The sequence below is a fragment of the Melozone crissalis genome, unplaced genomic scaffold (assembly GCF_028551555.1).
Source record: "Melozone crissalis strain CALT ecotype California unplaced genomic scaffold, PUWL_Pcris_2 ptg000107l_1, whole genome shotgun sequence".
NCBI classification, from domain to species: Eukaryota; Metazoa; Chordata; class Aves; order Passeriformes; family Passerellidae; genus Melozone; species Melozone crissalis.
In genome coordinates this window covers 320675-335809 of record NW_026535884.1, presented here as the reverse complement: position 1 = coordinate 335809, position 15135 = coordinate 320675, and the positions used below count along the sequence as shown (strand labels likewise).

At 44.8% G+C, this 15135-nt stretch overlaps 1 protein-coding gene across 1 annotated transcript in view; it reads left to right on the top strand.

The window, feature by feature from the left end:
- Positions 1-15135, top strand: part of SPEN (spen family transcriptional repressor) — a 66611-nt gene that overhangs the window by 32760 nt on the left and 18716 nt on the right. The window contains exons 4-7 of the mRNA XM_054291840.1: positions 9735-9895; positions 11053-11253; positions 11988-12139; positions 14632-14757. Of these exons, the coding sequence (XP_054147815.1) occupies positions 9735-9895; positions 11053-11253; positions 11988-12139; positions 14632-14757 (640 nt within the window). The remainder of the gene's footprint in view (positions 1-9734; positions 9896-11052; positions 11254-11987; positions 12140-14631; positions 14758-15135) is intronic.

The window sequence follows — 15135 nt, the reverse complement described above, 5'->3', positions numbered from 1 at the left end:
CGGTCTAAAAGGGGGCATTAAAAAAAAAGAGCCTCCAAAATTATTCTTCCCTTCATCTCTTTGGTGTTTCTTTGAAAGGCTGTGGAAGATTCTATTAGAATCTTAGATCAGAAGGAGTATATTATGATTCTAAGATGTAAGGGAATAGAAATTCTCTTTGAAAAACACCCTTGATAAATGGATTTATTTTGAATGGAGAGCTAGGATTGCCCTGTCCATTTCCATTTGGATTTCTCTCTTTGGACAATAGTGACCATTTTTAGAAGTACTAAACTTCCACGGCGTTATCTGCCATAAAGGGAATTTCTATATTAAGCTTTGCATGTTCCCAAATTTACTTAAGCGGCATTGTAGCTCAGCTGTGTATCTTGGCATGCCTTCCATTGCAGCTCCCATCCCAGGAACAATTCTGTTTATAGGAGAGGATGCACCATTTCAAAACTGCTCCAAATCAGGAATTTCAACAAATGGTGTTTTGTATATTGCTAAAAAAACCCCATGCCTTGGGTTGGGAGCAGGCAGTGCATGCAAATAGTGCCTGGCTTGGTTTTTTTAAGGCAAGGTGTGATGCTTTTCTAAAACATGAAGACAGAATTAATTCTGTGGGGTTGTTTGCCGTGATCTTCTGGCAGCTTTATGTTAAAAAGTAACTGCAGTAACCTGGAGGCGAATCAGTGCTCAGGGTTTTTTTTTGTTCTAGCATATGTCTGAAAAAGGGTTTTCTTCTGAAAGATGCCCAGTGCTCACCACTCAGTCAATGCAAAATGGTTTTAAAATTGTACTTAGAAGTGTTTATTCCCAGGAATTCATTTGACAGGGCTCTTAAGGCAAAAGAGGTTACTTTCTGACTTTCTGCTCCTTGAGTAAATGCGTAGTAGCCTACTTGAATGCAGTGGTGGTTGCATGGCATTTGACTCTCCTGGCTCTTAGGCAGCACTTGGAGTAGAGTTTGGTGGTTTTTTCCTAGGATGCTGAGTAGGTCCCTTCATGAAAGCAGTGCTGTTGTTGAGGAAACTGCCTTTAAATATTGGGCTTGATGGTCATGGAGCTCTCTTCCAGCTTAAATGATTCTGTGCTGCTTTCTTGGTATTTTGAAAAGACTTGGCCACCCTTGAGCCCGGAGATCAAATTCCTCAGGCTGTTCCCTCTGTGATTCATGGAATGACCTTGGGAAAGCCTTGGCCTCTTCATACCTTCCTTTCCCATCTGCAGTGCATGTTGAGAGAGCCTCCCATGAACCTGGTACTAAAATACAGCTCTTGTCTAAAGATTTCATGTGCTCTGAAGTGTCAGTTACAAATTACTAATTTAGATCATCAGCAGATAGTTGGCAAAAGCTCTTCCCTTTAACACAATTACTCTGCTTTTGGCCAACTTTTGCCTGATCCACGCCTGGAGCAGCAGCAGCTCTTCCTCAGGCATGTGCTGGCAGTGCTTGGAATAATTTGGAGCCTGGCTGGAGGAGGTGGCAGTTCTGGGTGGCTGCCGCAGGACTTCTCACGAGGGATCTTGACCCAGGGCTTTGCTCTGTGAAGGTGATGTTAAACAGAGAATGCTCACCCATTCTCACACCCACCCTCTTTCTTCCCTCTTTGCATCGGTGCAAGTTTAATTGTGGGAAAGCAGAGCTGAGGAGCTGCTTTGTACTTCACCCTATGGCCTCGATGACTTTTATCTTTCCCAGCGCCGAGCTGTGGCCGTTTGCTGAGAAAGCATTTCCTTCAGCTTCCCAGGCTTTCTTTTGGAGCATGAGCAGTCCCACTGTTCCCAGGGAGCATCCGTGGTTCAAAGAGGCATTGGCTGGGCAGGCAGGTAACTCCAGCTGCTCCCAAATTCAACCCCAAACCCATCCACATCCACCCGCCAGCATGGGATTGAGCAGCTTCTTCCCAGCAGTGGGAAGCTGTTGTTGTCAGTGCTGAGTCAGCTCTTTGCTCCAGAGATAGGCCAGTGTGTTTGTAACCAACACTTTTTTCCCCTCTGGTTAATGTTTTTAATTCTTGGTGCATGAAGTTCAAGCCCAAGGACAGGGGGACGTAGGTCAAGGAGCGAGGTGACAACACCAACTGTGGGTTGGGCACAGTCAGCCAGACAGAGATTAATATAAACATACATATTTTTAGCAATCATAATGGGTTATTTAGTTGCAGGGAAGAATTTAAAGGAGCCCAAGGCTGTCTGGAAACTCTGAGGGCTGCAGGGGAAGGTGGTTCTGGGGGTGGGAGTAGTCCATCCTTCTGAGCACGATCTCCATCTTCTCCATGATTCATTTCAGACTTTCATCAAAGATCAGGTGTCAGACATCAGGATAAAATAACTGACGTAAATATATTTATATATATTTATACATGGCCTGTCACAGAAATGCAAATGGAATGTTAATAAGCCACTCACTTGGCTTAGGATAAATATATGGTAAATAGTACCTGGAGGCTGTGTCTTCAAAAACTTGCTGGTCAGAGACTGAAATAAATACAGCAAGAGTGTATGTTAGTTGGTGATGTGAAGGACATTGAGTTGTCACAGTTGTGTTGATTTCCCATGGCCCTTAAACATCATTTAATTTAATTTCGTTGGATTTAGGATTCCAGCCCAGCAGGAGATCATTGTAGTCTTCTCTCTGGGCGTGGTAAAGCAGAAAAGGTTAAGGGAAGGAGGATGTCCTTGTTTCATTAGCCTGCAGTATTTAATTATCTCTCTTTAGGGTTGTAAATGCTGGTTTCATCTGTTGCATGCTTTTTGTGGCTGTTTGTGTTTCCGTGCAGCTCTGGCCTTTCCCCCCTCTCGGTGGATTGTTGTATCATAGCTGAGTGCAGTTAAATACTGCAGAGTGTGTGACATGCACAAACCAAAGTTCCTTGGGTGGCGAGTTCTCAGCGCCTTGAACGGGTGCCAAGAATGTCACAAAATCCCATCCCAGTGAGCTTTGCTCCGGAGGGGCCGAGCCCGGGGTGATGGGCACAGGGTAATTATTACACTGAGGGAATGTTTAGGTGGCTTTCTCTGCCCTTCCTGTTACATCCATATTTCCAGTGGAAAGCCTTGTTTGCACATGGAGGAACGGGGTTCAGGTTCTTCGTGGTTTCCCTGTGTGGGCTGAGCCCCTTCAGCGCTCGCCTGCAGTTGGCAGAATGTGGTGACTGCTCGTTTCCTCTTGATCTCTTCATGCAAACCAACCTCAGAGGTTGGACTGGGTTTTCTGACGTCTTCAACTTCAGGTTCAACAACTCCTTTGAAGGAGGGAAAAACCCCTCGTATTTATTTCCGCAGGTGTGTGTGAAATGGTTTTTTTCCCATACAAATGCCCTGGTGTGGGATGTGTCATGTGTACAGAGCAACTGCCTGCTGCTTGCTTGGATATTTAGGTCAGTGCTGGAATCAGCTCTGATAAGGAGTTAAGGTCGGGGTGCCCAGACCTCTGTAATTTTAATTGTGGTTATTCCTGCCCGTGGCAGGGTGTTGGAATGAGATGATCTCTGGGGTCCCCTTCTGGGATTCTCTGATTCCTGCTTGAGTGTGGCAGAACAGCCACCTGGATTGTTGGATTAACAGGGTGGTGTCAGGAGTTTTGTGGGAATGGCGTGCTACTGTCCTTAGGAAGGAAAGTGTGATTTGATGTGCATTTTTTACTTACGTGTGTATAGAGAACAGGGGAAATTCTAGTTAAGTATCTTCTTAGTTATGTATGTTAAATATCTTAAAAAATATCTTAAAACAGGGGAAATTCTAGTTAAAATATCTTCTTAGTTATGAGTAGGTCAGAAATACCAGTCTGTAATAGCCTTGTGCATATATTGCTCCCATGTATAATTTTCCATCCAGAAGTCGAAGTGTTTCACAGGTGAAGATCCTTTAGTCCATTGCTAGAATGTAATACAGTGCATTTTTTAGCTTTTATTTTAAGCAGTTGCCATCATTTTTTTGTGGGTGTTGGCTGGCAATAATCAGGTCTTTTTAATTCTTTTTATTCCCAAACAACACACCAGTACCTTCAGGAAACTTGGAGCAATTTTCTAGTGCTGGTTTCCCAAGCTGAGGAAATTTACCAGCAGGTTTTTTATCCAAAGTATCCCAAGGATTTGTGTCTTCTGGATAGAGCTGATCACACAGCACTGTCACTGCTGTTGTTCTGTGTATGGAGATCATCTGTGGTGACTTAACTTGGATCTGGAAAGGGAGGGACAGGGAGAAAACCCGAGGGTTCCTGTTCTTCCGTTCAGAGATGACTGTAAGTTAACTTTGGATTTCCTGACCCAGCTTGGGAATCTGCTGCTGACATCAGCCGTGAGAATAACCCGCCGTCAGCAGGGATGGAGCCTGTCCTCAGTAGATCTTTCTAGGAGATAATCTGCACTCAGAGATTATTCTGACAGGGCGTTGAGTCGAGCTGAGCCAGGCAGAGTTCCTGATTTCAAGTTAATTTTGGCAGGGAAAAAGTGATCGTTCTGCAGATTTCCTGTAAAAATAAAAAATCCTGGATGCTTCACCAGGTCTGGTGAAACAGTTTTTGAAGTCAGCTATAAAAAAAAAATTTAAATATTAATTTTTACATTTTTCACAGCTGAAATTTGGCATGAAAAACGCAAAGGTTTTAAACTGGTTTTAGGTGGCTTTGTTTTTAACCTGCTCCAGCTATAGAGGTTGGAATCATGGAATGACAGAATCATGGAATGGTTTGGGTTGGAAGGCAGCTTAAAACCCATCTCATTCCCCCCCTGCCTCAGGTTACTCCAAGCCCTGTCCCACCTGACCTTGGACAATTCCAGGGGCTGGGCAATCACAGCTTTTCTGGGCAACAGCAGGTTGGTTTGGTTTTGCTTTTTGAAACCTGCATTGGCAGCTCAGCGCCCGCAGGATGTTAAAGCTTCCCTGTATTTTAACCTCCACGGCAGTGCTGTGTTTCCAGCCGTGTTTCCAGCCCTGTTTCCAGCTGTGTTTCCAGCCCTGTTTCCAGCTTTGTTTCCCGCCTGCCGCTCCTGGGGAGTCCCCAGCCTGCAGCTGACTCACTGCTCTCAAATAAATCAACGGGCAGAAATGACAATTGTGCCACATTTTAAAATTGCAGGAGGAGGGTGCAGGGCAGGTTGTGAGATGCCTTGATTCAGCGCCGCTGCCATTGACGGGAAGCAGCAGGTCTCCCGTTCCATCCAGGGGCTTGGAGCCTCTCTTTTATCTCCTTTTGTGGGAACAAAGGACAGCTGGCTTTGTGTTCTCCGCTCAGTGCTTTCATTTCTCACACGTAAACCCAGCGTAACTTCATTGCCACTGGGCCTGCAAACTGGAATTGCCTGAAAATGAGAAATTTCTCTGGAAACGAGGAGTGGCTTGTGGGGTATCAGGATTTGAAATGTCATCTTTGCATTTAGAACTGAGCAAAGGAAAATTCTGTGTGCTAAATGAGCTGCAGTTGCTGAGACCAGGAATGGGGCCCCATCCCTTCCAACACAGGATATTCCATGAAACCAGATGTATTTGAGTCTGAATCTCATGGCTGGATTATTGCATATTGAGTCTTTGAGAATCAGCCCATGTGGATAAAATTTAGATTGGATTATGAACAAATTTAATCTTGATTATTGGAAAATAGATACATAGATAAATATTGTAAGCTATTAATAGATTTTATCATGATTTACAAAAAATGGACACATAAATAGTGTGAGTAAGAGCATACGTCCTTATATGTAATCATGGAATGCCAATAAGTGTTTTAAAAGGGCTTGTAAACTACACCTGTAGTAAAGTGCATGTAAATTCCGCTCCATCCACTCTTTTGTCAGTTGTATTTTATATTCTCCTTGAAAGGCAAGTAATTCAACAGATCTGCATTTAGTTTTTATAAGTTTACAGCATGAAAATCACAAGCTAATATTGAGGTGGACTAGAAAAGAAAATCTCCACATTCTTGTGCTTGTAGTAACATTAATTGTGGATAAACAACTCATATTGCATTTTCTCCAGTGAGGAAAATCAGAAACAATCAATGCACTGCTTATTTTATGGCCACCCCTTGTTTAATTAAAACAATCTCTCTTATTGCTCAATTTTCCCATCTGATTTTGCCGACAGAAAAACGCAAAAATAATTATTATTTAATGCCGTGATGCTGTAGAGTGAAAGTGATTTTAGAAGTATCTGGGTTGGGCAAAAGAGCACCTGAGCTGGTGTTTGGGTGCTCAGGCTGTTCCGCAGCGGGGCCCGATCCGGGAGCAGCGTTGGTTCGCGGCACCGCGCGTGTGTTGTGACAGCTCTGGAGATCAGTTCCTCGGCGTGCTGGCATCCTGCTCTGCTGACTTCACAGCGATGTGGCAGAGCAGGTTCTCCCGTGTTGGGAAAAGGCTGAGTGCCAGAGCACGCTCTGCTTCTGGAAAAAATCACCCCGCGTTTAACGCTGCTAGCGGAAGCCCAAAATGAAGTTACAGAGCTATTTTTGACCTGCCCCAAAACCTATTGATACTTGGAATACTTTAAAGGAGGAGATTATCAGAGCTGTTGTTTTATCCTGTTATGTTGCCGTGTTAAAATTTCCCTAGCTTGTTCTAAAAGCTTTATGAACCCACTTTTGCCAGAAGAATTTTTAATAACTTATTTTCTGCGTTGGCAACGGGTGGTTGTTTTCAAAATTACTCACAGGGAAAAGCAAAGCCATATTCTCATTTTAATATTCTGGGAACTTGTCCTTGAGCAGCTTTCAGGCTTCAGATCTGTATATTTTTAAAGCTGAAAAAGAATTGTATTTTGCTGCTCAAGACTCCACATAATTCCCTGTCAGATGCTTTATTTTGATTGTGCTGTGAGCTATAACTGGGTGACACAGCAGCTATAATTAACTCTTCCATCATTCTCCCATTCACAGAACATCAAACCTTTGACTTACTTTTGAATTATTATATCCATGTTTCTTCAATTGGAAAAGTGATGGGGATTTCCCTAAAGAAAGGGGGGATTGTTCTTGCAATCTTTTTTTTTTTCTTGTCTAAAAATAGTCAGGAAATAATGACTTTTTATTTTTTTTCTGGAATGTCTCAGAAAGTCTTGCTTTGCTAAGGGACACATATCCTTAAAACTCCCTGGGGAAATGGAAGTTACCAGTGTGATCCTTGTTTCCCAAAGTTGCACAGAATTCAGGCTCCTTTGTAGAATTTATCACCCTGTTGCACTGCTGTGTCATCACTTGGATATTTAATGGTATTATCCCAAGATAATATTTTTTCTCTAGTGGAATGCTGTGATTTTAACAGTATGCTCCATATTTTTAATATCATAAAAAACCCCAAACTGTAAAAATACCCTGTCTCCATTCGAAAGCACTGCTCAAATCAATTCAGTGCTGCCTCTTGCTCGAGAGATGCAATCTCAGCCCACTGGAATTCTAAGGGCTTTGGGATCATCACGATGTGAGAAGGGAAAGTGGAAATGGGCACAGGGCAGAGGGTTCTGCAGCCCTAAAATCCTATTTTTGCCTTTTCCAGGGGCTGCTGTAGCACATGGAGCTGCTGTCAGCTTGGGAATTATTTTCAGTTTCTCCCCACACACATTCTCTGCCCTATATTTGTGTTTAAAGAAGTTTCTCTATTCTTTGCCAGTTTATTTCCCAGTAGCAGGCGATGGCTGATGTTACTCCTGGGGAACACTGAGGGCCTGCTCATGTGGGGTTGGGTTTATTTTTCTCCCAAAATGCTGTAGAGAAGAACTTCAGTTTGGTGATTTAGTAGAATGGCAGAGGGAATGGAATAAAGATGAGGAAGAAATGCTCCACTCTTCACTTTCAGTGATGAAATAGTTCATTAATGAAAAAGGCACAAAAGGAGGGTATACAGATGAGACAGAAATAAAGGCATTTTACCAATTTAGCAGAAAAATGAGGCTATGAAGAAGGGACATCTTGATGGTGGGAGATTCCTTGCTGGAAAGCACAGGGGACTGTAGCTGGGAAGGGAAATGTTATTTATTATCCATGAAGCGAGAGGTTGGGTGGTGCAGGGCAGCTGCCCTGGGCAAGAGCAGGGCAGGGGGAGGGCTCAGTTTTTCACTCCATTCCTGGCATGGCTTTATTTTCACTCCTCTCCCAAAGTGATGCTGAACTTCCTCCTCTGGGGCCGGAGGAGTAGGAGGAGAATGTGTGGGAAAGGCACCAACGTGTGAAGTGGCTGCATGGGATGGGAGGGTTGTAATGAGAGGGTGAGACCGGCAGCAGAGTTTCTCATGTTTATTATTACTTCTGCATTTTTGAACCTTTTTGTTGTGTTTTATTTTGGTCTGGCCTGTTTTTATATCCTTCTGGATTGTTTGTAAGTATTTTGGGACAGAGATCGTCTTCCCTTCTGCGCCTCCAAATATAATGGGGACAGAGCCCAAGGGCTTTTGGGAACGTGCCATGGTGCTTGTTGCACCAAGATGTTCAGAAAGAAAACCAGGTTTTTTGAACATTTGAAGAAAAACACCCACAAAAAAAGCAGTAAAAGAGCTCACAAAATCAAATCTTGGAAATTACTAGAAGCCTGAAATTACTAGAAGCCTGAAATTTCGTTTCCCTGAGAAAAGAAATGGAAAAGTTAAGTGGTTTAATGGCAAGAAGGTTTGTAAGAAGGGTATGAAATATTTAAGATAAGAAAAAGATAAACTTGCGTATCGTTTTTCTAATACGATGTGGAGAGGAATATAAAAATTCAATCAAGCAGCAAATTTCAGACTGACAGGGTTATTTTAGTACGTGGCACATCTCCCCCCCCCCCCCTCCAGCCTCCGAGTTAAAATTCCAGCAGAATTTTTTAGAAGGCTGCTCGTGTAATGGAGAATGAAAGTCTCCGGGGTTATGTCAGACAAAATTATTTTTAGCGCTGTTCTGAGCCCTCGTGCCTCGGGGAAGAAATGAGCCACTGAAGCAGGATGACGTGTCCCCACTGGGCAAGCTTTAATAACATTATATTCTCTGTATTTCTGCCTCTCCTCGAAGCATCGAATGATCCCGAGTCTGTGGGTTAGATTGGCTCCCTCTGTGATCTAATATGCAAATCCTCTTCCGCTGTAATTATTGTTTATAAAAGGTGTTCTTGGGTCTGAATTCTTCATGTCTGGAGCTGGAGATTGAGGCTGAGCCTGGAAATAGTGTTTGCTGGTTCATAGAGAATCCTAGAATGGTTTAAGCTGGAAGGGATCTTAAAGATCATCTTGTTCCACCCTGGGGCATGGCTGGGACAGGAACGTGGACATCCTCACATATCCAGGCTGTTCCCAAGCAGTTGACCAAAATGATTTTCACACATGGTCTCTTTGGAGTACAGATCTTTTCAGGGAAGATGCCTGAGAGCACAATGATATTTCTTTCCTGTACATGAGAGTGCTGGGAGGAGTTTTGAGGCATTGTCAGACCTGTGCATCCTCCCTGTATTTCTCCACTCTTCCTACACAGCTCCTGAGCCGGTCCAACATTGCATTACACTTAATTAAATCTCCACCATTGTCAGGGTGGGTAACAGGATCTCCCTGACATTTTACCCACATTCCACTTCCCTGCCTGTCTCCTGTGGGGGCTTTGGAGGGGGATATTGATAGGAAGACACTTAAATCCGTGTGAATAGCAGGCGGCAGCACAGAAACAGAACCGGGCACAAAAGGAAAGAAGCCCTGTGGATGGGCAGAAACTCTGAAATTTTGCTTTTTTAATAAGATAACCATTTCTTGGGTGACTTTTCCCTGTGCACTCACCTGTGCTTCCCTCCATGCCATTCCAGCAGTGACTCCAGCAGCAGCTCGAGCGACGAGTCCCCGGCGCGCTCGGTGCAGTCGACGGCCGTGCCCGCGCCCGCGTCCCAGCTGCTCCCGTCGCTGGAGAAGGATGAGCCCAGGAAGAGCTTTGGGATCAAGGTGCAAAATCTTCCAGTGCGCTCAACAGGTAAATTCACTCAGGAAAAGGGGGTGGGACTGGTGGGATAACCTGTACCGAGTCTTTGACACACGGCAGCCACGTGCTGCCTCCCAGGATGGGATTCTCTCCCTGCTTCTGCCTCTGTTCTCGTGTGACAGTGGGAAAATTGCTTAATTAGTGACCATCTGTGAGAAACCCTGCTGGTCCCAGCTCCAAGTCCTGGGCATTTCCAGCTCCTGGAACTGGTGCTTCTAACAGTAATGTGGACTTTCCCAGTGAAAAAACTGACACGTCCCCATTTTTAACTTAAAACTGATTGTTTCATCTCACCCTGCTTCAATTTATTTTTTAATCCAAAAAGTCAAGGATTTTCTGTTGCAGTTTGAGTGCTTTAAAACACCCCTGAGCATATTTGTGAAGGCAATGCATATTGCATGGAAAATAACCCAGGAAACCACGTGCTGAGGAGCACCCATGATTGCTCCCTGTTCCCTGTGCTGAGCACAGGAGAGATCCCACAGGAAAAACCAGCATGGCATCAGTTGTGAAATCGTTTTAACAGAATTCATGGATGCAGAAGCACTGGCTGAGCTAAAATAATATCTGCTAATCTTGTAAGCAGACTACCTCACGTGTTGATATCTTCCTATAGATTTAATGCCTGTCATATTCCTTGAAAGGACACAGAGCTGAGGTCAATATCCCACGAATCCCAGACAGATTGTGTGGGGCTGAGTCAGATTCTGCAAAATCTGATGAATCTGCCTGGTTATATTTCTGAATTGACTGAACTGAGTGCTGTGTGACTCCAGCCTCCACTCCAGACACCTCATCCCAGCTGTGCACAGTATTCCTGTGGGATTTTTAATTGAGTATCCCTGTTATTTCTTCTTTGCCTGGAGCTGGGTGTCTCTTAGAAGCAAAAACCATCCACCACCATCTTTAGCCATGTAAAACCTCATGTGTGTAGTTTCTTGGGTTTAAAAGAGAAAGATCAGCAAGAAACTTTGGACACTGTCAAAATTAACATCCCAAATTAAAAAGGGCAGTCGTGTGAGCACAGAGTTAAGTGGGATGAAGTCACATTTCAGAAAGACAGAATTCTTCATGGTGAGTCTTTTATGGTGCTGCTGAGCTGGTAGAAGTGACATTTCTGCAGTATTAATGTTTATTTGTTGGTTTAGATACAAGCCTTAAAGATGGACTTTTCCACGAATTCAAGAAGTACGGCAAGGTGACGTCGGTGCAGATCCACGGCGCGTCCGAGGAGCGCTACGGGCTCGTGTTCTTCCGGCAGCAGGAGGACCAGGAGAAAGCACTGAATGCCTCCAAAGGAAAGCTCTTCTTTGGCATGCAGATTGAAGTCACAGCCTGGATAGGACCAGGTAAGAGCCATGCCCTTCTCCTGGGTGTGTTTAGAAGCTGTTGTAAAGAGGCTGAATAGAAGTAGGCATCATACTTTAAAGAACCGCCACGATAAACTCCGGAGCAAAAAGAGTGGATGCTCTTGGATTAAACAGCCAGAGAGAAGGAAAGCTGCCATCCTCCCAAAGAGTGGGATCTGCTGCAAGGAACGATCTCATCTGCCATGTCTCGGAGGAGCAGCTGCCAGTGGGTGGTGTGAGCACAGCACTGAGTCCTCCCAGCCTCGTTTCGTCTCCTTTTAATTAAAACAGCCAACGAGTGCTGCGTTTGGAGGCTGTGGCAGCACAGCCCACGTGACCAACCAGTGAGAGCTGCAGCCCTGAGCACGTGGTGAAGTTCTCAGGCTGCACTTCAATGGCTTCTTTAAAAATTGATTCCTGAAAACAAACTCTTGCCACGTGCTCTTCCCCAAGCACAGGGAAGCCTTACTGGAATTCATGCAATCAGGCATTGATACTTGGTAAATTTCTAGAGAAGCAGTTGAAAGGTGCAGCTCCCTTTCACCTGAGGATGCTCAGATTCCTCTGTGGAATATAAAGATTCTTGATCCCACATAAATAACAAGTCATGGGTGCAGTACTGGGTTTTTCTCAAAGACAGTTGTTGACTCCTTGTTCAGATCAAGGAGGCTTGAATAAACCAGCATGATCCAAATCTCCAGTCATTACAAATTTCCTGCTCTCTTTTATCCTAGAAACCGAAAGCGAGAATGAATTTCGTCCTTTGGATGAAAGGATAGATGAGTTTCACCCTAAGGCAACGAGAACTCTGTTCATTGGCAACCTGGAGAAAACCACCACCTACCACGACCTTCGCAACATCTTCCAGCGCTTTGGGGGAATAGTGGTACGTGAATGGTGTCCTGTGTGGGGTGGCACTGCCCCCCTCTCTGTACAGACCTGTGAAATGTTCTGAGTGCTGCTAAATCTGTCAGCGACAGATAATTCAGTCTTTCTGTAATAATCTGAGTCACTCATCTTGCTGGAATATACCTGAAAGCTTTTCTTTGTATTCAGAGTTCAGCATACGACTGTTGAGGGGTAGCTTAGCAGGAAAAGCAGTCCTAGGAGTGTTTACAACAAATGTCTCTCCTGGTAATTCTCTGCTGGTAGCTCTAAAGCTGGCTGGATGTTTGGAGTGTGAATGTGCCAGGTGATGTTCTCACGTTGACTCCTACAATTGTGTGAACCTGAGTTTTCTGTTGATTCCTGGAACAAGGAGCTTGGTCAGTGTGTGTGGAAGCAGCCTCATGCCCAGGCAGAGGACCCTGGGGCAGAGGGATCAGTGATGGCACGTGAGGGATTTGGGTTTTCAGCTGAGGAGGAGTGTCCAGATGAGCAGCCCCCTCGTCTCTGCTCATGATTTTCTATCAATTCACATCAATGTTATATTTAACGAAATTTTCCACATAAGTTTTGCAACTATCCTACTTAATTAATTTTCACATGGGCATGGAGTGAGGGGACAAGGCTTAGGGTGAAGGAGGGCAGAGTTAGGCAGGATATTGGGAAGGAATTCTTCCCCAGGAGGGTGGAGAGGCCCTGGCACAGGTTGCCCAGAGCAGCTGTGGCTGCCTCACTCCTAGAGGTGTCCAAGGCCAGGTTGGAGGGGGCTTGGAGCAGCCTTGGACAGTGGAAGGGGTCCCTGCCATGGCAGGGGGTAGAACTGCATGAGCTGTAAGGATCCTTCCAACCCAAACCATTCTGGGATCCATTCTGTGATTCCTGTTGGGTCTGGGCTTCAGACAGTTTGTGCTCTCCTTGTCAGCTGTGGGTGCTTGTGAATGTGCTGTGCCTCCTTCGCTCTGCTCTGACACGTCTGTTGCAGCTGAGGAATCAGTCACACATTCCAGGAGCCCTATCCCTGCTACTCCCCAAAAGAAGAGGAGGTTGCTTCCATGTACAGTGTGAACAAATCTAAAATCCCCATTTTTTGATGTCTGGCAGCCCTTGTGTGTGCAGACTCTTGCTGTATCCTTGGCATCAATAGTGATTTATGAATTTGTGCCATGTCTGTGGCTTGAACCCTTTTCCAGTGTTAGAGCAGCAGAGCTCTCCTGATAAAGATGCTTATCAGTGCTAGTGTAAATTGGCTTTTGTGTGCTGTGGTGCTCCCTGTCAGCATTATTAATGGCTCAGAATTGGGAGGCAGCGCTGCCTCGCTGTTTCCAGGAAAACTTGCAAGCTCAGGTGCAGGAGGGACCAGCTTTATAACCTTTCTGAGGGGTAATGAGCACAATAATGATGCTTTATTTGCCTGTCACAAGGAATTGCTTGCCCAGGGTGAGTGGTCAGGTATAATTTGCCATGGTTGCAGTTGTGCTACTTCAGACACTTGGAAATGTAGTTTTCTATTAATATTTCACTTAAATCATTAGGCCTGGGCTGTAGGAGTCTAATAGTTGTGTAAATCTCCCTGTTTACTTCTGTTTTCCCAGATAAAGAGCTCTTGGGTGAGACTGTGTCAAACTGCTGCCTTGTCCCTAAATTTATTAACCATGAAAGTAGCCTGTCCTGGATGTTGGAACATTTGTGCTTAGATCCATATGTGGCTCACAAAGGCAGCTCCTGCTATTCCAGCAAATAAAGCCAAACCCTCCACCTCCTATTTTCAGCTTGGAATGAATCATAGTATCATGAGTTTGTTCAGAGGCTTTGGGTACATTTCCAGTGCTAGTGCTGAGCTTGTTTGTTAACCAAATGTCAGCTCCTGGCTTGCTGGGCTTTTTTAAATCGATTAAAATCAGCCTTTATTTGGCTTTGTGAGCCTCTGGCTGTACTTGTGAATGGGCCCATGGTGGCTTGGTTTTAAAGAGCAACAGCAACCAAAGTTGAGACTCTTTTTGCCTTTGCCACGAGTCAGACTGGTTCAAGAGATGAGTCCAGCATCACTTTGTGTTTCTAGGAACAGGATGGATCATGATTATTTGGAAAAGAAGCCCGGCTTGGCTCAGAGATGAGGATCGGAGCAGGTTGTTTTCTCGTGAGCCTTTGTGAGCGAAAATTAATCTGTATTTCTTTGATCCTGAATTGTCTCTTCTTGATATAGTATTAACAGCCTAAAGCTGGTGTTTGTTGATCAGGTCAGGCTTAGTTCTGCAGGCTTGGATTTTAAATCTGCGGGATAAAGAGCTTTCCCTGCTCAGTAAGGATTTGGTTTTGAGATGCAGCAGAACAGCAAAGTTTTAACTGTCTACTATTGTTTAAATCCTCCATCTGAAGAAAATATTAATTAAAGAGCTTGCTGTGCCACGTGTCCCTGAAAAAAAAAACAAACAAGTCCTCTTAGATGGGATTGAGTGCTGACTGTGGGCTGTTGTGTTTTGTGCTTGTCCCCAGGACATCGACATTAAGAAGGTGAACGGTGTCCCTCAGTACGCGTTCCTGCAGTACTGCGACATCGCCAGCGTCTGCAAAGCCATTAAGAAGATGGATGGGGAATATCTTGGAAATAACCGGCTCAAGGTAAAGAAATCCTCCCCTGGATTGTATCCTTCTTGTGTCTCCCACTGCTGCATCGTGGGATGTTTTGCAGTGAGGTACTTTATGGAAGCGAGATGGTTTTTAATGTGAGATCATATCAGAGCGTGATGGTTTCACCCACCACCTGATTGGGATTAATCAGCATTTCTGTAGGCTCTGTGCACACGCAGTCCTGGGATTGAGCACTCAGAGTCTGACATTCCCTGGCCTGGAAGGGCCACTTTGGCAGGGCAGTGCTGGGAATCCATCCCCCTCCCCATGGCAAACAGGGCCTGTCAGGGCCCAGAGCTGTCAACCTGTCACTTCTCAGACATTCAAACTGTAGAAGAACCCAATGTTGTCAAACACTGTATTTGTTTA